The sequence below is a fragment of the Conger conger genome, chromosome 3, assembly GCF_963514075.1.
Source record: "Conger conger chromosome 3, fConCon1.1, whole genome shotgun sequence".
In the NCBI taxonomy this organism is placed as follows: domain Eukaryota; kingdom Metazoa; phylum Chordata; class Actinopteri; order Anguilliformes; family Congridae; genus Conger; species Conger conger.
The window spans coordinates 67,230,847-67,257,817 of NC_083762.1; the positions used below are offsets into that span (position 1 = coordinate 67,230,847).

The following is a 26,971-nucleotide window of genomic DNA, read 5'->3' on the forward strand; positions in this document are numbered from 1 at the left end:
TTAACAGGAAATCGGCCCAGGACCCCCACGCTCATCGCCAGGGTGCGACATATATCAGTGGAATTAAAAGTGTACGGTTCGATTTTACAGAGCAGTATCGCAGCCGCTTTCTTGCAGTGGCTGTGGCTGTCCGGCTGTATGCGCGTGGGCGACACTGATGGGAAGAAGTTAGGCTATAATTCTTGAGAAGTTTCCACAGTATCATCCGATTTCTGAAAGTTGTGAGGAGATATTTAAAGGACAGCTAAAATGCCAAAAACGGTGAGTACATACCGCACCCATTTAGTTATTATTTTGCCCAGCGTGTTTTCGTCCACAAGAGATTATCTTATTCAGACCGTTATAGCAGGAGGCGGTCTTGCAACATTTTTTCCCCGTGTAGCCTACTGAAATATTCGTGTCTATGGACTAATGTAAATGTAGCCTAATGGTTTGTCATGGACATTACCTGGGTTCTGTCTCTATTATTATTATTATTATTATTATTATTATTATTATTATTATTATTATTATTAGAGAGTGCTCACTGTGAGCCAAAGTAGCCAAAAGTAACACATGTAAATTATGCTTATATAACAAATAAAGTAGTTGTACTGAGTTTCAATCTGTTATTATTGCAATGACGACTATATTGAAGGATGCTCAACTTCGGTGTGAGAAAACGTTTTCCTGAAACGTGATTGGATACAGAGGGTGCGCCCGCAAGCTCTCAGTTTGACACAATTCATAATAGAAGTGAACCCTCTCCCATACTTTCATACAAGGTTTACTGAAAATTGAAGTACTGTTCTAAGGTGCTTCATTGCTCATGTTTTATAAAAACGGAATCATAATAATAACCCACCAACATTTTATACTCAATTAAAGGTGGGCAATGGTTAAAAAAAATACTTTCATTGCAGTCTTCAGCAGTATCGTCTATTAATGTATTATTTATCATATTTCTAACAAAGTCATCAAATGAAAAAAAAGAAAAAGTTTAAAGCAAAAAGCATTCAGCTGTTGCAGTATAGAAGTCATTTTGGTGTCATTTTATTATTTAATATGTTAATTCATTGTTGGGAAAAAACAAAAAAAGAATTAAAAAAGAGAATGAATTGACTGTTATGTTAGGTTCAGGAATGAAACTGATCTTTTTGATATCTGGGAGGCAGTACAGCACAGAAATTAAGCAAAATGGTTCAACAGTACAGATTTCTAACAGTGTGAGTGCCTTGCCTATGGAATAAGGAAACTAAGACAGTACCACACCTTTCTCCTGTTTTACTTTTTCATCCTTATTTTGGTGTTGTGGTGACACTGGGTCTGAGATTTTATTCTCAAGGCAAACAGGTCAATTTATGTACTGCAGCAGTTATGAAGCAGATTAAGATCTCAGCACATTCTCATACTCCCTAAGGACTCCATAGCCGTCTAATTCCAAACTAAAATGAATCAGCTCGGTCTTTGCTGAGATTCTAAAAAAAAACTTTGTGGTACTCCGAGCGCAAAAAGACATTTCCTCTTAGCCCTTTATGGAGTTTTCCAGGAAAGTGCAGTGGAGTGACTCAAGTCTCCCAGTGTTACGTCAGCCTCTTTCCTGGCTCCAGGTTACCTGACACACAGCGAGCACCATTATTTGACATTTAGGGGGACCCCACCAAAGAAATGTTTGCTGCTAAGACATTGACACACAGGTCCACCAAAGCTGGGTGTAAATTGAACAAATCTCACAAGTAAATATATCATCCAAACCAGAAGTCTCACAGTTGTGCTAAAATTATGACTCATTTGTACCAACATTTAGCATGTGTGTCTTTTTATAGTTTGTCTTCTGATAAATGTGTAATTGATGATATAAACAAGACTGTCTTGCCATTAGGCACTTAACCAGAGTAAAATAACATGAGTGAGTCACTGGGATTAAAATGGGAGCCAGCCATTCAACATTGGTGTGACATTGGCTCAGGCGGTAAGTGCAGTCGTCTGACAGTCGGTGGGTTGCTGGGTCGATCCCCCGCCCGGGCTGTGTCGAAGTGTCCCTGAGCAAGACACTTAACCCCTAAATGCTCCTGACGAGCTGGTTGGTGCCCTGCATGGCAGCCAATCACCGTTGGTCTGTGTTTGTGAGAATGGGTGAATGAGAGGCATCAATTGTACAGCGCTTTGGATAAAGGCACTATATCAATGCCAGCCATTCACCATTTACAACACCACAAGCACATCATATCTTTATTGGTAGTATTCCATTCTGTAAGTGCCACTCCATCTTCTATCAATCAATAGAATAGAAATAGCATATTTGTATGACAATAGTTGACTTTCATATTTTCTGAATGGAAGTTATTCCTTGCATATTTATTTATAGCCACCCTATTTTTAGCTGTAAAATGATGCATTGAAATATTAAAGCCCTTGTTAATTCACACTAAGATTATGCTAACTGGGTCAACAGCTCAAATTGAATCAGGCTGATGAATCAACCACAAAGTAGGAGCTTCCCCCAAAATATTTCTTTTTTTTAAAGGATGAAATCGACAACTCTTCACACACACACTTAGCCAATATATGATCCAATAAATAATTAATTCTCCTTAATTCAGTGTATTCATTTAATCTTCTTTGTTTTTCCACATTAGGGCCAAGCGGTGGGCTTTATTATTTCACAACCAGGCACAAAATACATCATCAGTCAAAGCAAAGCAATTGTAAAGATCCGAAAGTAATATACTGTAGACCACTGACTTGTCTGAAGTCACACAATCTACTGTACAGTATAAAACCTGAGACTGCAAAAGGGTACCAAAAACATAGTGATTTGTAGAGAGAACACCTACGGGTAAGTGAGAGAAACAACAATAGGGAGCGTTGTGGAGGCAGTGGAATGTTAGCAGGGACTTAGTCCTGTGGGGGAAAATGCACAGCAAAGCCCAGATTAACAGGCTGGAAGAACACTAAGCTCCAGGGGGTAGCCTCTGTTAAAAGGCAAATTATGTGAACCATCCGGACCTCCACGAAAAGGGAGTATAATATGGGGGAAAGACAACAATTCAGCTGCCTTTTGTGTGTGTGTGTGTGTGTGTGTGTGTGTGTGTGAGGGAGAGAGAGAGAGAGAGAGAGAGAGAGAGAGAGAGAGAGAGAGCATATACAAGTGTGTGTTTGTATATATAGGTGTGTGTGGTTCTCTATTTTACATATTCATTGTGACAAAAATTGCGGTGTGGATTGTTTGACGCAGCAAGTTGTTCTGTATAAATGTTTGCTCCTTTCATTAAAATATGCACTAAACTGAAACCTAAAATTGTAAAATGTTACATTTCGAAATTGTACATTTGAATGAAATTCTTCTGTCTACGAATGGAAGATGCAGAATCCTTCCAGCCAGTGTTGTTGAAGTCGAGTTGGAGTTGTAGAATTGTGGTAGAATTAGGGTTATTGCAGTTGTGTTGGAGTACAGGTCAGTGACCTGTTTTGACATCTCTGATTGAGACTCTTTCGGTTCATGTTGCAGTCTAGTGGTTACGGAAGTGAGCTTGCTGTTAGAAGGGCAGAGGGTCAGTTCTCAGGTGAATTTCAGTGGTACCTGTAAAGAAACAAGTAAGGTCATTTTTATCCTTGGACAAAAAACACCCTTGTTTCCACTGCTCTTTCTTGTGTCAAACATTGGAGGAAAAACTTTGGCAGTGGGTGTTTTTGAGTGTTGGCAAATCACTGATATTTAGTGTGCCAGAAATCCACGAGAGGTCTTTTTGTGAGAACAGTATGCTTGAATCTGTTTTTTTAGATATTGGCTCAGTATGATTTTTCTATGGTTTTGGAGCCATATCCTTGCTGTGAATCATATTAATCATTGTCACAGATGTGTCAAATATACCTGTAGCATTAATAGTTTGTTACAGGGATAGACTTGTTATTATATAGTTACCTATCTGAGAGGAAGGAAAGCAGTTGAATTGTCCCAGAGTTTGTAAATTGTGATTCACACATGGAGACCATTTATGGTAATTTCGCTCTTATGTACTCTTTGTGCCTGCAGTCAGAAAAGAACGCAATGATTTAAAATGGAGTCATGGGCCTCTCGTCATAATGTTCTAATTTTGTATTGTCTCGGCGGTTGTGCTAATAATAGCCCATGGAGAGCTTCCAGAGCCCCACCCTTGCTGTGTGCCACACCCCGGTTCCAGGCAGAGGGACTCATTCGTATTTTCCATGTTCATGTGGAGATGAATATAGTTTTGCCAGAAACCATCATTCTGAGCTGACTCTGTCTGGCACCCTGCAAGCTGATGACTTGAATGAATATACTGTATACTGGCAGAGTAAAGGCACAATATCCATATACTGTAGTGTACGAAAGTGGTATTTTTTTGCAGGTACTATATTGCACTAACAGTAAGTGGAAATCTTAAAGATGTGTAGAGGCCGAGGGCTGAAGGCTAACCTTGTAACCTTATTTTCACTGGAGCTGACCACGACAGGAAATGACATTATGAGAGGAAGGAAGTGGCTTTGTTGGAGTGAATGGTATCTCAGGTTGCTGTGCTGCTGATAGGCTGGAAAATTACACAACCCTAAGCAACCAAACGGGACACCCTGGAACACCTCCCCCGCACTCCACAAAACCCTACCATACCCCACAGCTGGCTTTGCTAGTATTTGCTATTTCATAGCGGATTGTGTTTTTCAGATCTGGACTATGAAAAGAGCAATAGTCATATTATAACTTTGTTCAAACCCTTTGTTCAAGCCTTTCTGCTGACCGCTGAATATCATGCCAGGGTGTTGTTTGTAATATGAATAGTTTGCTATGCAACAGTAAAGGAGCTCTATTCAAAGAACTTGCATAATCTGTTGTTTAACACACTGGTGTCACTGTGGCAACAGAATATCTCACATCATTGCTCATTATTATCTCATTTACATTATAAATAGAAGATTGGACAGTGCCGTAAACTCTACAAAAGTTCAGTTCCATTAGTTAATGTTGGAAAAGTTTATGATATCAAGAGGGCATGAGTAGCCTACTTATGAACATAAACCCAGATCTTAATTTAATAGTTTCATGTGATGCATGGGGTAAAACAGGGAGTAGATTAATTTAATAGTTGAACTAGGGAAGGATATGCTGTTCTATGCCTCATTGGACAGCTTCATGGCGTATCAGGTTGGCTGAAATCGGGCCACCGCCTTTGGGCATGAAGGCCAGTGAGTGAGGATTATGCTCTGTGAGAGTTCATTGACTTCCATTTCTAAATATGACAAAGTTTAGCATTTTCCATTTTTCCCAACTGCTGCACAATGTTTTATAATTGACAGCAAAATTTGCAATCATAAACAATCACACATTGAGATATTGTTTGTGTTTATGGAAATTCCCCCCCGCCTTCCCCCACACACACCATATTCCACTGGGAGTCTGTGGACTTAACTCCCCCATCCAAACACAGTACGATATCATAGTACAAATGAGGGAATTCTCAAAGCAGATGTTTTCTGCAACACACAAACCTTTAAGTGCTTCCATTTGATCACAGATCTTGTGGAGTGCTGTTCTTTGCGGAAGGGGTTAGCTCTGAACTTCTCCTAGATCTGGGGTCAAGGTGCATTTTCCAGGGACTGATCCCAGCCAACCCTGGCCTGCCATTGGAGGGGAGAAATGAAATTGACAGTAAGTAGCAGTGTGGGGGTGGGTTCCTTTAGAGTAATCTTGGGAATAATTGCAAGCGCTTTCATATGACCTGGTGCAAGGCTGTGGAGGACCATTGTAATTCAGCTGAGAAGTAGCTACTAAAAAAACTCGTAAAATGTTTGTAAGTATTCTTTTAGTTCACTTCATCTCATACTGTGTGTGCATTTGTGTGTGTGTATGTGTGGTCTGGATGGACCTTTGAATGTGAGAGCAAATTTATTGTGTCCCTCTTTGTTCTGAATGTCCCTGTACCCCGTTGGGACTGAAAACTGCCTGAAGCCTTCAGACTGCTGTGGTGAACAGTAATTGTGTTCAAATATAATGGATATGAATAACCAATGGGCTCAAATGTTGCCAGAATTAATGAAACGGCAGTGAATTAGAACTACATTAAAATGTAGCAGCTAAATAAAAGAGAAAGCCTGTTCAGAAGTAATGAATGTTAACTCATAATTACCTGCTTTTTCCTTCCATAACAAAATAGAGAATTTATTAGTAGGATGTAAATAAATATTACAACTACAAGTTTACCGTTGCAATGCATGATAGAAAAATAATTTAAATTAAAACCAATCCCACTTCGAATACTATACGAACTGCACATTTAATTTTTTTTTACGTCAGTTCATCATAATAGTTTATTAATACATAATAGTACTAAAAGATATTGCTGAAAAATGGCTCCTCAGGTTAGGATAAAAACAGTTGGACTAGAGGACTTTTGGAGAATTCTATAATTAAGCATTCTATAATTAGCACCAGTGCTATACTGGGCTGGGTAAAATCAGAAAACTGCTTCTTTATTGTTATATCTGAAAGTCACATAATTCTCGCTACATATTTTTGTATTACCTATTAAATAATATTTCATCATTTTTAAAAATATCAGAGAAAACCCTTTCATTTGTCCAGTGGCACTGCAAGATTGTGTTTTAAGGGAGCTAATCGTGAGGTTGGAGGGGTGTGGAGGTTGACATTTAGCCGTGCTCTTTGTGAGGGTTTGGCTCCTGCTGAGAGCTCTCGGCCTGAGTCAGTGTGGTAACTGAGCAGTCCTTGGTGGTTCGCTATTATTTTTAACCCTTCAACTGCCTCAGAGGTGTGTGTGCCTTTCTCAATCTGTTCGTGTCTGTGGAGATTCAGGAAGTCATTACTCACTCCGGTGCTCTGGGCCGCGGAAGGAACCGGAACCCCCTCCTCTTCCAAGCCCCCTATCCCCTCAGAGGATAGGCAGAGGCCTGTACTGGGGACTGAATATGGCTTCTCTTTCCCATGGTCAAAGATGTTTTCACCGACCACCCCTCTCTCATGCTGACAATGTCCAAAAATCCAAGCCCATTTTATTCCTGGGCACAGTCTTTATACTCTTCCAACTTTATGGCCTTCCAGCTAACCTTTTTACTCAATCAGTCAATCAATCAATCTATCAGTCAGCCAGTCAGTCAATCAGTCAGTCCTCCTGTCTGTCTGTCTGTCTGTCTGTTTTTTGCATCACACCATTTAGAATATGTTTATCACAGTGTCAGAATGTGAATTCAAAAAATTCCAAGAAAACCCCCCCAAAACAATAGAGTCAATGTGGGGAAAAAAGGGAAAACATATCCCATGATCCCTAAATGGCAACTGAGCTGAACGGATGGAGAAAAGAATAGCATGTTTTAATCCCCACCTTTCCTTTATTCCCCAAACCGGAATGCTCATTGCCAATTGTGTGCCGGTTCCGTTGTGACCCAGTTCTGTTGCGTTAACGTCCTGTGTTGATTAAGGAGAGGACTCATTCACTACAACATCGAAAAACCCATATATATCTGCTTTACATTAACGAGTTAGCAAGTTGAGGGCTTTGCTCAAGGCCCAAACAGCTGTACAGAACTTATCGTGGCTACACCAGGGCTTGAACAACCAACTTTCCGCGTCCCAGTAATGTACCTTAACCACTAGGCTCTCAGAGCAAATAATAGCATGGAAAATGGTCAGCAAATGTGTTTAAGGGATGCCAAATCAAATACAGATGATTGATTGATGTTATGATCAATTTGCATGTATGTGTACACATGGAAAGAGAAGAGGTATTATGAAGGCATTAAGTCTGTGGAATATTTTGCCAGTAAAGAGCCTGATCTTGTGAATTCTGCTGTGGTATTTTGCTGTGTTGCTGTGGTAATACTCACTCTAGGACTTAGAACCATACTTCCCTCTAAGGTTTTCAGCGCATTTGTCCCTGGTTCCGATCTGCACTTAATTGGTCATTTTTGTTTTGTCTCTAGATCAGCGTACGAGTCACCACAATGGACGCCGAGCTGGAGTTTGCCATTCAGCCCAGCACAACTGGCAAGCAGCTCTTTGACCAGGTATGTGTTCTGTGTGTGTGTGTGACTGTGTCTTCCTGTGGTTGTGTGTGACACAAAGTGTGAGATACTGGATAAAGCTGCAGGAATAAGGAACTTCATGCATGCCACTGATATCTGACTTGTGTCATGGCAGTGCTGTTCAGCAGACACTGGCTTACAGTGGTCACCTGAACCATATAACCATAACCATAACCTCATTTTAGACAGTGTGCCACTTATGAGGTCAGTAGGTTGCTTGGAGGATTGAATGGGCAGTGCTAAATCAATCTTGTTATATAATTTAAGAATAATTAATTGCCATGAAATTTGAACAGAATTTTTTCAATCACAGCCATATTAAAAGAGAAATAAAACTGACCCAATAGGTCATGCATGCCAAAGGGTCTGTATATTCATAAATATTTATAACCATTGCAAATTGCTCATAATTGTTGGAGCTTTTGCCGTGTGACTTTGAGAAAAGGCAGGAAGTAATGAAACAAAAGGCTGTGCCAAAAACAAGCCAGTGTTTCTTAAATCAGACAATTTACACAGGTAATGATCATGCTATTGTTGGAATTACATTATTTTATGAATTGGAGAATGTTCCTTTGTTCTAGAACATTTTCAAAGCAAATACATAAGATAACTTGCTACAGTTTTCAACAATAAGTGGTGAAAATCCATGTGGTGTAAAGGTTTAATAGCCACTGGAGAGTGAAGTCAGAAAGTTGTGTAAACTGACTTCATGTATGTGAATAATGTTTGAGCAATGCAGCCGCCCCAGACCCTAATCTCACTCTGCATTCTGCTGTTGGACGATAAACAGCTATTTATAGAAACTAGGAAAGGGGGATTATTTTGAAACATTTTGTCTCCATGGTGACTTCAAAACTGCACAGTCCCCTGGATTCAATCAGAATTATAATGATATTAACAGAAAAGCGCTTTTCAGTTTAATGTTTTTTTTAATCCCTTTTCAGATGATCTACGTACTGTAACAAGACACTTATCTCAAATTGGTTTGGCTGTTTTTGTTGAATAACCGTGAATGAATTGTCATTAATTCAGAATTAAACTGTCGCTGCACTTCTCAGGGAGGGGATTTCTTTGCGTTGAATATAACTTTAATTTAACTTTGCTGGTTTTGATCGAATCCCAGAGCAAGATTCTGCTGACGTATTTGTTATTGCAACATTTACACGTTGCAACATTTAAGAGAAGGCCCCCCTACATTCCATCTCCATTGACTCTGTACAATTACTCCTGTATAACTGTTCTTCATTATACCACTAGTCTGTTACCACTAGTGTGTGTAATTCATTAAAATAAGACGTGTTGCTATTAGCTGTGTGTGTATAGACACTTGGGGATTGGCAGCTGTGTGTATGTTAACGTTTATAGCGAAAGAGTGTTCTTTCTTGTCTCTGCGGTTATTTTCTGCATCTGGAAAGGGTTAGTCTTTTAGAAGCACAGCAGTGTTGATGTAGCACTTTCCCCTGCTGTGAATAGGATATGTGTATGTTAATATCTTGGAGCTGCCGTGTCTTTACCCTGGCTCTGGAGGGTGGCAGTGCCCACAGGCTTTCATGGCAGCCAGGTAGTGACACTCCTGATTTTATTCGTAACACTTGAGCCAGTTTGGCTTTCCGCTGTGGCTCTGGGTGTGTTAGTGGTTTAAAGCAAGGTATATACAATTAATAATGTTATAATTGTTCTAAGTACCAACAGAAATGTAATAAAGTTCAATAATGGAATAATTTGTCAAGTTAGTACATTGTTTGTTGATTTATTACTGGGCTGCCCAACCCTGCCCCTGGAGATCTACTGTTTTGTAGGTTTTCTTTTCAACCCTAATTTGGCTAAGTTCAACCCTTATTCAGCCTTATTCTATTAAGTAGCAGGTCAATGAGAACTCTAGCTGTTGAATGAGGTGTGCTTTGTTAGGGTTGGAGTGAGAACCTACAGGATGGTCGTTCTCAAGGAACAGGGCCGGGCAGCCCTGATTTATTACATTATTGAACTTAAATTCATTTTCGGTGAGCAATATTTTATTAAATTATCGGTCAGCCCTGCTGTTTAATCAGGAGCACAGCTGGGATAGCTCAGAGAACCGTCCCAAGGGTGTCAACCGTCTCCCAGCAGCTTATTCACACTGCAGACACCTAGTGCCGTGGCTGTAAGTACACGTTATAACTCAAGACATCGTTGTTTACCTTCGGTAGGTCAACTGTGAACTCGGTTCATCTGTTTAGCAGTAACAGCTTGGAGATCAAAGGAAGGGAATGGAAAAGCAGCCAATCAGATATAGAGAGGCTGAAGTGTAAGTGATCTGTTGTAGAGAGTCAGCTTTTAGAGTGAATTTGACCAGGACACCTCTACTCTTTGGAAGAGTGCTATAGCCTATAGGATCTTTTCTGACCTCAGTGAGACAGGATGTTGGTTTTAAATCTCATCTGGATATCTCCTACTGCACAGTGTGGTACAGGAAAAAAACTAAGACCTTTTTGCGCTTAAGACCCAAATTTTGACTTATATTGCTTAGAACAGATTTGTTAAGAACATTTTTTGTGAAGTAAGCATGTAACAGGTATAACAAAACCAGAAAATGTAGCATCTACTGATATTAACATGTGGTCAACAGTTTAGTCAGTGAAGTTTGTGGCAACAATGTATGGCACTGTTGCTTTTCCAGTCGTTCATTAAAGATGAACCCTCAATGCCAGTTTAATGACTAAAAGGACTGGAATTATAGTGGGGAAACAGGGGAGAAAAAATGTTTGGAGTTCCACAACTCTGCGCTCATCCTTGGATAATAACGAATGTGTTGAAATGAATAAATGAATAATCTAATTCTTATCCTGTCTCCAAGTACTTGAACTTGCACTTTGAGTTGTGTATATGAAATGTGCTATATAAATAAACCTGCATTGCCTTGCCTAGTATAATGTAATAATAGCCGTGACAGTGGAACGGAATAGATTTACCAGGGCAGGGACCTGGGGCCTGGGAGTAGCTGGAATGGCAGACAAGGCCAGTCTGGTGGTGGGTGTGGGGGAACTGGTCCAGCTGTTTCACGGCCGTTGCATCATTCAGTCTGGTAGTGATCCTGTGGGCCTCACAGTGCCTACTGGCAGGCTTATGCACTTTCCCACACAATAAAGACTTTGTTCTGGGACCTCGATGATCTCATTCTCTCCTCATCCTGCCACTCATGGTGATTAGCCAATGGGAATCGCTGCATGTAACCGGAGGGTGTGTCTTTCCTCCGGTTCCACACTCTTAGTGTGGTAATGTAGGTTAACGGTGCATTGGGGTGGGATTTTATTGGCTGGTTTTCTGTTGTCACTTTTGACTGTTTTGCCTTAAAAATCACAACTTCCTTACCTGCTCTCTCTGCTTCTAGCAATACAGAAAACCATTGTCACTGAGTACAGATTTTTAGTTCAGGTCATTATGAAAGGGAAATTCCGACACCACATTGAAATGTCATATTGTTGAGAATGGAATCAGATTATTCCAGCCATTGCTCAGAAATAAAGAAAATAGTGTCCCCTCTGTTAAATCTGGGTTAACATAAATCAAATGTTTAGATAGCTACAGGGGATAGTACTAAATAGATATACCATATGATATGCACATTGTGTGTATAATGGGTGAGATCATTGCTTTAGCGCTATGGGTGTATTGTCACTGCGACTAAAGAAAATAAGGAAAGTGCATTGAGGCGGAACAGAATTTGGGTCAGTGTTGCTGCGGGTGTAAGAGAAACAGGCCAATGAATCACATTATATCGTCCTGAACAGAACACAGAGGGCAGACTGTTAATGTACACACTGTCTAGCGGCTGCTGAGGTCATGGTGCGTGTTTGTGACCTGGTTATTCTGAAAGCATGGACCTGTTTGTACGTCAACGCTACTGCAAGCAGAGCATATGCTCTCTTTGTGCAGATCTATAATGACATTTCTACGCGTCCACACTGAATGAGTCATGTTGAATGAGTTTCATAAACCCTTTCATGCGATATGTTTTATATACCTATATATGCTATATACAATGTAGTTCCATAACCTGCTAAGTCTATAAAATGGACTGTGTGAAAACAGTCGTCCAGGCTTCAGTCTTGAGGGCACTGCTGCGGGCCACTGCCTCCATTTTGTACAGACAGACAAAAGAAACGCTAACGCAAACACGCACAAATCAGTCTGGGGCTCTAGAAGGGTTTCGCTCCCCGAAAAGATGCAGTCTGGGCCCCTGTTCTTCTGGACAATGGAAAAACGAAATGTTTCCAAAGCCCTTGAAGGTTAATATTGTGTGCTGCAGCTTACCTCCACCTCTGAGTCAATCTCAATCAGAACAGAGAGGAGGCAGTAAGCTAAGTGCTTTAATTCTCTAGCTGCTGGAGAAAATGTAACATTATATATAATGTGGAGAAACTATTCAGGAGAGTATGTCTGATATATATCCCGGGAGGGACCAGTTATTACAGGCAAGAGTTTTGCTGTAGTGTGCAGCATAAATAATGGATGGTTCTTGTGCTGGAGGTCCCATTTTAACCAGCCACACTAGGCAGCACATAAATTCTACACATATGAGAAGTCAGTATACAGATGCACACTTCAATCTGTCATTACACAACCCAAAACCTTTATCGCACACTGTTTGTGGTGGTTTGAAACAGGGTTTGGCAATACAGGCCCGAGTGAGCTGTTAATTAAGTGTTTTTATGGATTTGATATAAAGTTACCTTAGTCTCCAGCTGGCGAGTAAACTTTGAGGCTTCCAGTTGAAGTACGTCATGTGGTTATCTATTAAGGCTGTGGCATTCCCTCTTGGCTTTTAGAGGGCAATGGGGTGTGCTTGTCTACACTGTGACTCAGCCTTTAATTGATCCATTAAAGCAGTTAAGTCTGAGGTGACTTTTTATTTTAAGGTGAAAACAAAAAAACAGCTACCCTACGACTCCCCAAGGGCAATATTGTTATTGAGTGTCCTTACAATTAATGTAACAATGTACTAAAAATGTAATGTGAATTTAATATGAAGACAGTTACATAACATGTATAATCTTGTAAATCTTATCACAGTTATGTGTATGTTAAAAGTAAAATCCTACTTAGTGTTCGATTGTAGGCTCTCAGCTGCAGTAAATATCTATGGATATAATGGCTAATATATAAAAAGTGAACGATGTAATCTTCCCTCACTGTTAGCTGACCAGCCAATAAAAAATGACCGGAAACAGAAAGGACACTTTAAATAGCCCACTGTCCAAAATGAGCATTGACATAAAACATTTAGAATGAGTCTGCTGTTCACAAAGGTCCTTTATGCACTCTCCAAATGGCATTCCATTTTGTCCAAACCTCCCAAATGTGGCAGTCTGGGGCACATACTGCTCTTTTCCCTGGACCATCAGGGCCAGTTACCCTTACCCCCCAAATCACCTCCAACCCTACCCTGCTCATGCAACCGAGGGTCATCAATTTGTTATGTGTTACCCCTTCAGTTTGCACTCTGTTTATCACAGAGTGTGGTAAACCTTTCCCTTATCAACCAGGTGATGACCACGGCTTAAATATACTAAATATGTATTTTTCTTTTTTTACATGTCAGCATTCTTCCTTTATTTCATATTTTCAAGAGAAAAGATATGTTATTGGTAAACTGAAAAAAAACACACATAGAATTTTGCGTTGGCAGATTAAAGTTTGTGGTCTGTATAGATACAAATACACTATATTTGTTTTCCCCTTGAATTAAACATAATTTTGAACTGTGTCTTGGTTCAGATTGTGAAAACGATCGGACTCCGTGAGGTGTGGTTCTTTGGGCTGCAGTACCAGGACACCAAGGGCTTCTCCACATGGCTCAAACTCAACAAGAAGGTAAGGGTGTTACCGGGCAGGTAGTTTGGTTACATGATCTGCAGCTAATATTAGAGGAGAGGAAGTTCTATCAATATCATTTGTTCAATTATACATAACATGTTAACATTTCTAAAACTTATAACTGACATTTTTGACAAAAAATAGTGTCATAAATATTGTTTATAAGGCAATTTGGTAGGATTTTGATATTTTAAATTCAGAGTACTTTTAGGGTGTCTGTCATTTTGATCTATGAAGAACTGCCCTACTTTTCAGTTTTGCTGTGAAAGCAGATATAACTTTATAATTCCAAGGTCATGATTTGCTGCTGCAGTGCTGATCTGTCTCCATCACCCTTCACCTTTGACATTTAACCCCTCCTGTCCTCTGGTTCCTCCGTTGCCTAGGTCACAGCCCAGGGTGTGCGGAAGGAGAACCCTCTGCTGTTTAAGTTCAGGGCCAAGTTCTACCCGGAGGACGTGTCTGAGGAGCTGATTCAGGAGGCCACCCAGAGGCTATTTTTCCTGCAGGTGAAGGAGGCCATCCTCAACGATGACATCTACTGCCCCCCAGAAACCGCCGTACTGCTGGCCTCCTACGCCGTCCAGGCCAAGTACGGCGACTACAAGAAGGACTTCCACTCCTCCGGATACCTGTCCAGCGACAAGCTGCTCCCCCAGAGGTAGGGAATGTGCACCTGGACCCTGCAGAATACTGCCTAGTGTTTCAGTCCTACATCACCCTCCCTTCTTCTCACAGTCTTACGGGCAATACCACGGTAACTGACCTTACAACTGCTCGACATTTGGGTGGTAAAGCTCAATACAGCTACATAATAGAGACTGATACGTCTCTGAGTTATTTCCTCCTGAGAGGTATAAAAGCATATGTCAGTCTCTTATGTAGCGGTTGAATCTGTGGACATTCCCCTCTCTCAACATTATTATTGTGCTTTTTTCATTTACTTACCAATGAGAGCTCAATGTGGTGTGAACCTATTGAGCTGTAACTATCTTGCTGAATGCACAATAAGGTGTGCTCTGGGTATTAATGGTAATATTTCTGAAGTGTTTTGTGGTGATGGGATGTGCAAGTGGATGTGTGCCTGTACTGGATGTAACAGCGCCACCTGTTGGCAGGGTCCTGGAACAGCACAAGCTGAATAAGGAGCAATGGGAGGAGAGGATTCAGGTGTGGCATGAGGAACACAAGGGCATGCTGAGGTATGTCAAAAATTTACTCTCTCTCTCTCTCTCTCTCTCTCTCTCTCTCTCTTTTTCACACACACACAGCACCATGCGCACACACACATTTTGAATTATTGGATTGATTGTTTGACTGATTTACTGTACCAGCATAGCATAGAACAGGCCATTCAGCCCAACAATGCTTGCCTTTTTCTACCTCCAAAATGTACCTAATGCCTACTTTACCTAAAAGCTGGACAGTATCTAGCACCTGTTGATAACCAAAAGACTGCTCTGCCTGTGGAGGTCATTCCATAATATACCTGAATAATCATTTGTCCGAATCACTAATTCATTTTTTTCTTATTGATAAATTGGAAGTCAACCTAATAATTGACCATGTGGGCAGGGAGGACACCATGGTGGAGTATCTGAAGATCGCTCAGGACCTGGAGATGTACGGTGTGAACTACTTCAACATCAAGAACAAGAAAGGCACCGAGCTGTGGCTGGGCGTGGACGCACTGGGGCTGAACATCTATGAGCAGTCCGACAAGTGAGTGCATCCTGGGATTGAAGGGAGATGGGCGCTCTCCTTCAACCCTGGAGGCTCCCGAACTGAGCTGCCAGCGGGGCAGGAGATCAGTAAGAAAAGAGATGTCTACATCGCATGCGATTCCTGTGCCGTTCCAGCCAGGATAAAATATATTACATAATAAAAATTGCATTGCTAGGGGATTTATAATGGAAATGCCTTTGCGTTTGTACCCCACAGTGGCTTCTTATGGGTTCATGTATTCCCTATCTTCTTGAAACAGGATGACACCAAAAATTGGATTTCCCTGGAGTGAAATTAGAAACATTTCCTTCAATGACAAGAAGTTTGTGATCAAACCGATTGACAAGAAATCGCCGGTAGGTAAACCCCCTGTATTGTCCACTGCTGTGTGATATAAAAGTGACTTGGCCATAGTGTAGTGGAGTGAGGAGAGGACTGCTCACGGTTTGTGTCTGCTGTTTCACCCATGTGAAAGGTCCAATGTTTTAATGTCAAATACCATCTTTGTGCACGGAAACGATACTGTTTCTGTTTTGACTTCTATGACTATGATTTCATTTTTTACGTTCATTCATGTTTATTCCCCTACTTCTACAACAATGGGTAGTGCTCGTACTTTTTACTATTCTAACCTAATACTAATTGCTTATAATGCTTATTAAATGCAGGTGGTGCTCTGATCCTCTAGATCATAGTGTATTTATGGTAAATGTTTTTTCTTTAAAAAAAATTCAGCTTAGGATAGTTTCTTCTGAATCATCATGAACAAAATAAATAATGTAACACAGTAGAAAAACAGACGCAACCTCTGGGGGTTATTCAATCTAAGCACTGTGTGCTTCGGTTTTAACTGTGATTAACGCATTCTCATCCATGATTCTGAATTCATTGACGACTGAACATAAGGAAAAACATTTGAGTTTATGAAAGGAAAGGAATTGCTCTCTTTAATGTGTTGCTCAAGGACAAAGCAAAATGCTCTTTAGGTTGAATGGCCCCCTTTTGTTTCCAGGGATATTTAGAATTAACAGAGATTAACAGGGTGGCACGTTAGCTGATGGGGTAGCACGTTAGCGGATAGTGGTGAGTGACACATAGTGGGGTCTTATGCCGTGCGGTCACACCCCTCTGCCTCCCTGTCCCTCCCATTGTACCACACTAGGACAGTACAGATAAGCAGTGCAAGAGAGAGATAGTAAGACAGACAGGGAGACAGTTGGAGAGAAAGATAGAGAAAAAAGAGAGAGTGACAGAAAGGGACGGGGGAGAGAGAAAGCGAGCAAGGTAGACACAGTGAAGCGGAAAGGAGGTGAGAGGAGGATTGAAATTGAAAACAAATCTGGTAAATTGGGAGTCCGGTTCTTCTTAATTGGAGTTAGACACAGCCTCCCTGTGCTTTTAGGACTTTGTGTTCTACGCCCCTCGCCTGCGCATCAACAAACGCATCCTGGCGCTGTGCATGGGGAACCACGAGCTGTACATGCGGCGCAGGAAGCCTGACACCATCGAGGTGCAGCAGATGAAGGCGCAGGCCCGCGAGGAGAAGCACCACAGACAGATGGAGAAGTGAGCCTTTTTATATCTCTATATCTTATTTTTATGTGTTTTTTTTTGGTTTCTGTTGTCAGTGGCTGAGTTGGTTCAGTTGCAGACATTCAGATATCCTGGCCTGGAGTCAGTCCAGTGAACGTCCTAAACCTTTTCGAGTACAGTTTCAGCATTTCAAATATTGGGAATTTCAATTGAAATCTCCACAACACGGTTCCCTTTTTTCTGTCTCTTGGCATTGGCATTAAAATAAAGTGAAAATTTATATAAATACAAGGTGGCATTTCACTGTTCAGTGGACTCAATTGATTTGTGAAGGCCAAAAAAAACAAAAAAACAGTGATGTCTATTCCTAGGTCTCCTCCTGTTCATCACCTTCCTCCCCTCCTCCCCTCCTCCCCTCCTCCGCAGGGCACTGCTGGAGAATGAGAAGAAGAAACGAGAGATTGCCGAGAAGGAGAAAGAAAAGATTGAGCGTGAGAAGGAGGAGCTGATGGAGAAGCTGAGGCAGATCGAGGAGCAGACAAAGAAAGCTCAGATAGGTTAGCAATGACGCTAATAGTTTTAACAGGCTTGTTAGTGATTGCAAGTAATATTAAAACATAATATAATAATGCAGATAACAACGAATTGCAAGAGCGATGTGCAGGTGGTGACTGAGTACTAGAAATAGTAATAGTTTTTCTTTGCACACAGCTTCTGTTTATTTTTACTACTGTACAATTTCACCGTCAAACACATGCCTATGCAGGGCATTCTGGTAATTCTGCTACAAATACTGGACTGTTTTTTCAATTACTGTTACTATTTTACGACTACTACTACTTTGCCTGCAGCTATAGTGATGTGTATATTGATGTGTATTTGTGTCTGTGTGCTTGTGTGTGCGTCCATGTCCCTGCAGAACTGGAGGAGCAGACACGCAGGGCACTAGAGCTGGAGGAGGAGAGGAGACGCGCTCAGGAAGAGGCAGAGAGGCTGGAGAGGGAGCGCCGGACCGTGGAGGAGGCCAAGAGTGCCCTCCTGCAGCAGTCTGAGAACCAGCTGAAGAACCAGGAGCACCTGGTACAGAGCAGTCCCTGTCACGCCACTGAGCTCGCAGAGTAACATGCCGGCTAATCAGAGCTACCATGGCTAATTGGCCTGAGTAACATGGGAAATCAGAGTAACAATGCTAATCATCCTAATTAGCTGGTGTTACATGGGTAATCAGAACACAAAGGCTAATCATGGGGGCGGCATTAGTTCCGGCAGTCGTAGGGTTGCCGGTTCGCTCCCACCCTGGTTGTGTCGAAGTGTCCCTGTGCAAGACACCTAATCCTCAATTGCTCCTGAAGGTTGGTGCCTTGCATGGCAGCCAATCGCCGTTTGTGTGTAAGTGTGTGTGTGTGAATGGGTGAATGGGTGAATGAGAAGCGGCAATTGCACAGCACTTGGATAAAGGCGCTATATAAATGCAGTCATTTACCATTTACCATTAATCTGCCTGAGTAATATGGCTAATCAGAGCAACATAGCTGATCAGACTGAGTAACATGCCTACCCTGGTGTAAAATCCAGCTATGACCATCTTAAAATGACCAGCTACCAGCTGTTTCAAAACATAGCTTGAGCTATTTTTTTTCAGCGGAGTAACATGGCTAATCAGTCCAACCACTTCAGCAACGTTTTTAAGGAAATACAAGCTTTCGATTTTTAGGAAAGAGTACGCCTAGAGCTACAGCTGCCAGCATTGTCTTGCTATAAAACGGGAAACAGCAATGATGCTACACAGGATCAGATTACCAGCCAGATTCAAAATTGATTAAAGGAGGGGGGATGATATGGCTAATGATACCGTTTACTATCCCATGGTGATTATTTAATCAGATTAATTAATGGAACCGTAGCCCATAGTAACCATTCATGTTACCAATGCCAGCTGGGATCTCAAAACCCAATCACAAAACCCTGCTCATCCTGTTGGCTTTTGCTGTGACTGACTGGTGGAGTCTACACATTTTATTTTGAAGGCATAAAATGCCTACTTACAATACAATCATAAGACATCCATCCAAGTGTGGAGTTTGAGTTTGCCATACAACATACTGATGTTTATTAACTCCTAGGAAACCAGTGAGTCTTCCTTAAGCTCATGACAGTGTTAAAGTTAAAATCACAAAGAATTCTCAGACAGTGCGAGTCTCTTGCCATGCGCTGATCTGTGATGTATAATCACTCAGGATATCAACAGTGTTTAAACCAGCTTTCCTTCACTGTCCACACAGGCCACAGAGCTGGCTGATCTCACCTCCAAGATCTCTCTGCTGGAGGATGCTAAGAAGAGGAAGGAAGATGAGGCCACCCAGTGGCAGAGGAAGGTAATGACACCCCGTCGTCGTATCCCTCAAAGGGGCGGAGTTTCTGGAGCCTTGAAGACAGCAGGGTGACATCGCTAATGCAGGGACACACTGTAGATAAGAGAGCACAGTGTAGACTTCTGATAAACCAGAGCAACGTGACCATTACATACGGTAATGTTGCAAAATATGACAAAGGAATTCACGTATATGTTTATTAGACTGTATAAAACTGTTAAATGCATCCAGTCATGCAATGCATGTCATACCGAAAATTGATCGTTCTCCTGAGTTCCCTGTCCAGGTTTAACAAACTTATGGAAAAGTTTAAATAGAAACCACAGAAAGAGTGCAAACAAGAAAGCACGACGGTAATGCAATTTACTTGGCTTGACTGACGCCTATCAAACAGCCGCGGAGCGTGTATTACGCTGGTTAGAACAGACCCATTTTCACTTCGCTGTGTGGCTGGCGTGATATTTCCCATACTCTTCCGCATCTGGGGAGAGTTACAAGCGACCAATATTGCACTCAGCATGATAACCAGCTGTAGCACAGCGTCTCTCCACATGCAGTAAGAGGGTCAGGCAGTCTTTAGCCACTAATCAGAAGCTTTAAAGTTCTCATCCCAGATGGGACTTGAAGCTTGAGAGCTGTGTCTACTCTGAGATGTACAGTAGCGGCACTTAACCGGTGATGGAAATACCACTCAGTAGATCCTCTGGTAATGGGTATGGATGTGATTTCTGTGTGGTTTTTGCTTGGGTATACTTTCTCTCTGGTGACTGACATATATGTGGCTTCTCTCTATGTTGACATAGGTGTGGCTGTTCCATGCTGTGATAGATGTGTGCATTGTAATTCTGTCCATGGTGATTGATGTGGGGGTGATAAGTGAGTGTTATTTGTCTCTTTGGTGATCGCTGTAGGTGTGGTGTTCTATGGTGAGCGATGTAGGTCCGTGTTCCCACCACAGTCATTAATGTGGGTGTGGACCATCTCTGTGGTTGTGGCTCACCTCCTGCTTTGTGTGCGATTTCTACAGGCCACCATGGTGCAGGAGGACCTGGAGAAGACCAAAGAGGAGCTGAAGAGTAAAATCATGGCGGCCCACGTGCCGGAGCCCGAGAACGAGCACGACGAGGACGACGAAAGCAGTGCCGAGGCCAGCGCTGAGCTCAGCTCTGCCGGAACCCTCCGTGACCGCAGCGAGGAGGAGCGCATGACCGAGGCCGAGAAGAACGAACGCCTTCAGAAACATCTGCTGGTGAGGAGCGTTGGCCGCCAGGCCTGTGCCGCCTCAGCTGTGCTCAGCTTTACGTACCTGACCAATCACTGCTGTGCTTAGTGACCCGAAAGTGAATAGTTGCAGTTTTAGCAACTGACCAATCACAGTTAAACTGTGCTGAACCCAATCAGTCAAAGCTGTGCTGAAGGTCTTCAATAAGTCTCTGGTGGAGTACCTAAAGGGGCCGTCTTATAACAAAATGGCTGATTTTTAACCATTAAAAAAGGGCCATCTTAGAACAAAATGGTCGATTTCATAACCGTTAAAGATCATCCAGCTTTACAGTTAACTATAGTCTTTGTGCTTCTTTTTGCTGTCCTCCCTACAGCTGTGGACATTGTCTGTGACTTCATGTATATTACTACAAGTCTTGCTAGACGCACTTGCTTGCAAATTGTCTTGGATAAGGAATGCATTAGCTAAATGCCTGAATGTGGAAATGCAGGAGACGTGACTCTGTCCCTGTGTCCCCTCTCAGGCCCTGAGCTCTGAGCTGATGAACGCCAGGGATGAGACCAAGAAGACGGCCAACGACCTGATCCACGCCGACAACGTGAGGGCCGGCCGGGACAAGTACAAGACCCTGAGGCAGATCCGACAGGGCAACACCAAGCAACGCATCGACGAGTTTGAGTCCATGTGATCCGTTCCGACCATTCAGGGAAGAGGGCGGGGCACGTGCGCCCTGCACCCATCACATGCGTATCCACAGAACAAGCCTGTATACATTTTCTCCTGATATTTTGTCATTTCTATTGACTCATCCCATTTGTAAGGATGGGTACTGATTTGTAAGTGCATATTCCTTCTGGTAATACCCGTTTGAACTTAAGCCTTGTCTGGAAAAGCTAAAAACAGAACTGCTGTACCGAGTGAGAAACATACACTCAGTTACTGTATGCCTTTGTACATAGCTTTTGCAAACAGTCAGTATTTCTTAGGACAAGTCAATTGGATCTGGCTTTCTATACCAGACTTTTCTGGTTGTGTTTTATACACTGCTGAAGACAGTAAGAAGAAAACAGTTACCCAAATCATTTAGGATTCTCAGAATTTTAACTTCCTGTTTTAAATAGGAAGGCGAATATTAAGGAAAGAAACCTTCTAGTTTTGCGGTTCAGGTATGTTTTTTATGTTGTTATTGGAAGCATTGCGAAAACTCAGGAGATAACTAGTTACAGTAAAATTAAATAATTAACATTTAGCCCATTTTATCGAGAGATTACTCCATAACATTTTGTTATTGTTAGTTGTTGTGCAGATTGTAGCATTCTCTGAAATTCCAATGTTTAAAAAATATATAAAATTATTCAGCAACAGTGTCAGTTGTTCAAAGAATATGTACTGAACAACTACAGCAAAAACACTTGTTGATTCAGAAAGTGTTCATTAGATTGCATGGATACCTTGCTGTTGCTCTGAAACAGTGCACAGATTAGACATGCCCTTGGTTATGAATGGAATGTTTACCCATTTCCGTATCAGAAGCTTCATGGAGGACCCCTGTTATTGGAGGGCCCCATGCCCCATGCATTTTTACTTTGCCTCATGTTGATTATTGGCTTTCAAAAACTTTGTCCTGTTTAAAAGCAGGCACTGTATTTTCTTCCATTATGAAGGCACACATAAGAAGAAAACAGTTGTTAGAATTTTCAGTATTGGGAGTGAATTGACTTAACAGTTCAGGCCTAGATTAATTTCTGTGATTCTTGTATTCACTGTTTAGTCAATAGCCGTACAAAATGGCTGTTTTAAGTTACAGATGTATAATTACATTATATTACCATATCTTTGGTTTCCATTTTTATTTATTTTTGATCTTCATTCAGAAAAAAAGGCTATGATTCTGTGAGCAAAGATTTCTGATCGAACCAATGTTGGAGATAACCATGGAGCTTTTTTTCAATTATAAAACATACAATGCATTGAAAAACAAAACAAAATGGCCATCTGAAGAATGTTTTAAAATGTATTAAAATGTTAATAAATGTTAACAAAATATAAAGTCAGATGTTTATGTGAGTACCTTTTTGAGTCAATGTTTTCAAGAGCAACTTTCTTCAATACATAGTTTTTAGTATCTGTAATGGTTTATACAACCACTAGATGGCCCAGTTGTGGTTATTTGTTTCTTCTTCCTCACACAGTTCCATGGTTTTGAACAGGTTTTGTTTGTTTCTCAAAGTCGCCTTAAATACTGTAACAGAAGTATTCTTGTTTGACCTTGATATTTTGTGCCACTTATATCAACCCCCCCCCCCCCCCCCACCCCTCCTCATTCTCATCATGATACAAAAGTTCAGAGTTTTTGCTGAAGAAAGTGAATTCTGGCCTGTTTCTTTTGGTACTTCTGTTTCTCCATACAGTGAAAGAGCGAATGGCCTACTTTAACACATTGCAGATGCAGCAGTTTAGTTAGACACCTTGGTAATCTGACAGATGCACTATAGTTACCAAAGTTTCTACGATCAGATTTCAATCCGGAAATGGGGAAAAACACTGAGCGAAAACACTGTCTTGAAAATGAAACAGTCAGATCCGAAAAGCAGATGCGTTCTCCATCAGCCACTGTATTTCTAAAAATAAACATTGAAATGTTGGACCACATCTCCTATTCTAACTCAAAGCTTGCTTTGGTTTCTTTCCAGTGATAAGGCATGTAACTCCAAGGTCTAAAGAAGCTGAAAATTAATCATGTGTAGATGAAGACTAAATATAGGCTACTAAATTTTCTTAAACACTAATATATGGTACCACATGATATTGTACTGATACTGTGAATGGGTAGTGCAGAAAATGTGATTGTCATCAAATTTGTGATTGATTGCAACAAAGATGTCTAAGAAAGCAAAATACAATGATTGTTGCTTCCTTCTCTGAAACAAATGCTCTTTGCTTAGTATAGTATACATAAAGCAAATCTTATAAAGAGTGGTATATACAATATGTATGTGGCTGATAAATGTGTAAAATGAAAAGTGATATTCCAATGGAGTAGAATAGATTAGCTCTGTGTGGATATTTTTATGTTTGTGTGTGAGAGTATGTACGTGTGTGGGTATTTGTAGGGGTATGCATCTGTAGATAGATTTTTCTGTGTGTACAGTATGTGTGTAAATGTACAGGGCCGTCTGTAAGTATTTGAACAGTAAAAATCAACTGTTTGGTACATTTTAGAAGCAAGAATGCACTGGTCAGCTCAGCAATGACAAACGACCTGGTAAATCATGGAGTAGTGTGCAAACATTTGGGCACCCCTGGTCAAAAAGCCATTTACAATTAATATTAAACAGAAGTGAACCTAACCTCTAAATGGTAAAATGTTAAACATGACATATTTCTCCAAATCTTAAAGCAAGATTACTTTTTTTTATTTTTATTTTTTTTCAAAATAATAACAAAGGGAAAAGGTGCCTGTGCTAAAGTTTGGGAACCCTGTCAGTTAGTACTTTGTAACTCCTCCTCAGGCAAATCTAACAGCTTCTTGTAGCCAACTAAGTCCATCCATCCATACATCCATTATCTTAACCCGCTTATCCTGAACAGGGGGGCTAGAGCCTATCCCAGCATACATTGGGCGAAAGGCAGGAATACACCCTGGACAGGTCGCCAGTCCATTGCAGGGCACACACACCATTCACTCGCCCACCTACTAAGTCTTTCAATAAAATTTTTCAATTGCATGTTTGAGATCAGTGGCACGGATGGTGCAGTGGGTTGCATTGCCACCTCACAGCAAGGAGGTCCTGGGTTCGAATCCCCGTTGGCCGGGGCCTCTCTGTGTGGAGTTTGCATGTTCTCCCCGTGTTTGCGTGGGTTTCCTCCGGGTACTCCGGTTTCCTCCCACAGTCCAAAGACATGCAGGTTAGGCTGATTGGAGAGTCTAAATTGCCCATAGGTATGAGTGTGTGAGTGAATGGTGTGTGTGCCCTGCGATGCACAATAATTCCTGTGCCCCCAGCTCCCACACAACCCAACAGCATAATGGATCCACCTCCATGCGTCACAGCTGGCAAGGTGTTCTTCTCTACAAAGCCTTCACCCTTTTTTCTCCAAACATACCTTCTTTGGTGGTGGCGAAAAAGTTCCATTTCGGTTTCGTCAGCCAAAGCACATTGTCTCAAAAGGCTTCAGGCTTCTCAATATTTTCTTTTGCATACTTCAGACACTTAACTTTGTGTTGAGGTCGTTCCTTCAGGCAACGCCGCCATGTAGTTATTTGTTGTTTAAAGTATGTTGTCTTGTGAACAGCTAGGCCCGTCTTTGCTACTTTTTTTTGCAACTCTTTTGCATTGAGGTGTGGGTTCTTCTGAGCATTTCTCACCAGGTCTTGGGCCATTTTAATCTTCCTTGGTCTTCCAGACCTTGCCTTGACTTCAACTGTTCCATTTATCTTCCATTTTCTAATAATGTTTCTGACAGTGGAAATAGGTAGTTTGAAACATTGAGAGAGTTTTTGTAACCTCCTTCTTGGCGGAAATGAATGATCTTCATTATGAAATCCTTGGACAACTGTTTAGAGGGGGACAACAACCCATGGTTGTTAACACCAGACAGAACAACCACTGCAGTTGGATACTTTAGAAGGCATGAAATTACTTCAGAATAAAAAGTTCAGCCCTGGAATGAACTCACCTGACTCCCTAACAAGTAATCTGGGCCTGGGCCTTAGTAGTCATCTTTTTTTCAAGTAACAAAGAATAATCCAAAAAGGTTCCCAAACTTTTGCACAGGGCCCTTTTCCTTTCTTTATAATTCATAAACAGTAAGAAATGAAAATAAAATGAAAATGAAAATCTTGCTATACAATTTGCAGAAAATGTCTCATAGCCTAATTGCAAGAGGTTAATGTGAATCACCTCTCCTTTGTCCAAGTCCTCATTCTAACCTTAAAATTCTTCAGTGAACAGTAGTTCTGCGGGTAGAAACGTATTGTTAATGAGAGAGGTCAGAGGAGAAGGGCCAGACTGGTTGAAGCTGATAGGAAGATGACAGTAACGCAAATAACCACGCATTACAGCAGTGGTATGCAGAAGAGCATCTCTAAACACACAATGTGTCAAACCTCTAAGTGGATAGGCTACAGAAGCAGAAGTCTCAAAAAAGTCATAAATACCTAATAAAGTGCTCACTGAGTGTATGTGCGCATCACAATATACTGTAATAACAAAATATATTTATAATTGCCATACATTTTGTAGTCCCTTCTCTCACTCTCTGAATGAATGAATGAACCCTTTATTGGGAATTTACTTTGTACATCTTAACAGAAAAAAACAAACAATACACAGACAGACATCTTTAAAAATAAACATTACGCACTAAAACCGCAAAAACAACACAACAACTCTTGTTGCTTATGCTGGAAAGTACATGTGACATACGTATTTGCACATCAATAGTAAACAGAATGTTCTATAAACGTTTTATAGAACATTCTGTATAATTTCATTTTTGTGTTCCTCTATTTCTCTCTCTCCCCCACATGCACGCGCGCCCACACAGTCTCTCTCCTTGTTCATGTTGGACTTCAGTTGCAGTTAATTTTCCATGCTACTGTGTGTAACGAATGGGAAACATTGTGTGCAAAGACAAAGACAAGCAGCAGATGAGGTGCTAAAGGCAGCGGAAGAGGACTCATGTTAATATACCCACAGATTGTTATAATTAGGTTTGTTAAGCCAGATAACCTAGATAAGTCCAGAATGGGCTGCAGTTTTAGAGTTGGAAACAAGACGTGTGAAGTAATTGGCCAATTAATTACTTATAAATGACTTATTCCCGCTGAAACATGCCAAAAAACTGCAGGCACTTCAGGACTACATTATGAGATGGCTGTCTTAAACAGAAGAACATTTTTGGGGAATGCCGAATGTGGGTGCAGCCTATTCTTCCAGCCGAACACAAATACATCCAATTCAGCAAGTCCAGACCTGGAATAAACATGATTATTTCATGAATTGAATCAGGTGTCTGCTGGCCTAGAACAGAAGACCACACTGACCTCTTTTTAGGAAAGTCAGACATTACAATTTGTAAGGGCAAACACGGCTTGTCTGTGTGTGTGTGTGTGTGTGTGTGTGTGTGTGTGTGTGTGTGTGCGTGTGCGTGTGTATAAATAGAACAGAATTATATGCAGGATGGTGGAGCCACCATCTTCTAAATATGCAGAAGAGGGGAATAA

At 41.3% G+C, this 26,971-nt stretch overlaps 1 protein-coding gene across 1 annotated transcript; it reads left to right on the forward strand.

The window, feature by feature from the left end:
• On the forward strand, positions 1-22,796 carry LOC133123916 (moesin-like). The gene is made up of 13 exons (XM_061234639.1): positions 1-261; positions 7,933-8,016; positions 13,789-13,884; positions 14,274-14,548; positions 15,006-15,089; positions 15,463-15,609; positions 15,872-15,968; positions 17,015-17,178; positions 17,572-17,702; positions 18,065-18,225; positions 19,428-19,520; positions 20,545-20,766; positions 21,266-22,796. The coding sequence occupies exons 1-13, from the start codon at positions 250-252 to the stop codon at positions 21,428-21,430; spliced, it is 1,731 nt and encodes a 576-aa protein (XP_061090623.1). The 5' UTR covers positions 1-249; the 3' UTR covers positions 21,431-22,796.
• The last annotated feature ends 4,175 nt before the right edge of the window (positions 22,797-26,971 follow it).

Coding starts and splice junctions, on each gene's coding strand:
- LOC133123916 (XM_061234639.1), top strand. Junction 17,703..18,064: donor GACAAAGAAAGCTCAGATAG/GTTAGCAATGAC, acceptor ATGTCCCTGCAG/AACTGGAGGAGCAGACACGC. Junction 18,226..19,427: donor TGAAGAACCAGGAGCACCTG/GTACAGAGCAGT, acceptor CTGTCCACACAG/GCCACAGAGCTGGCTGATCT.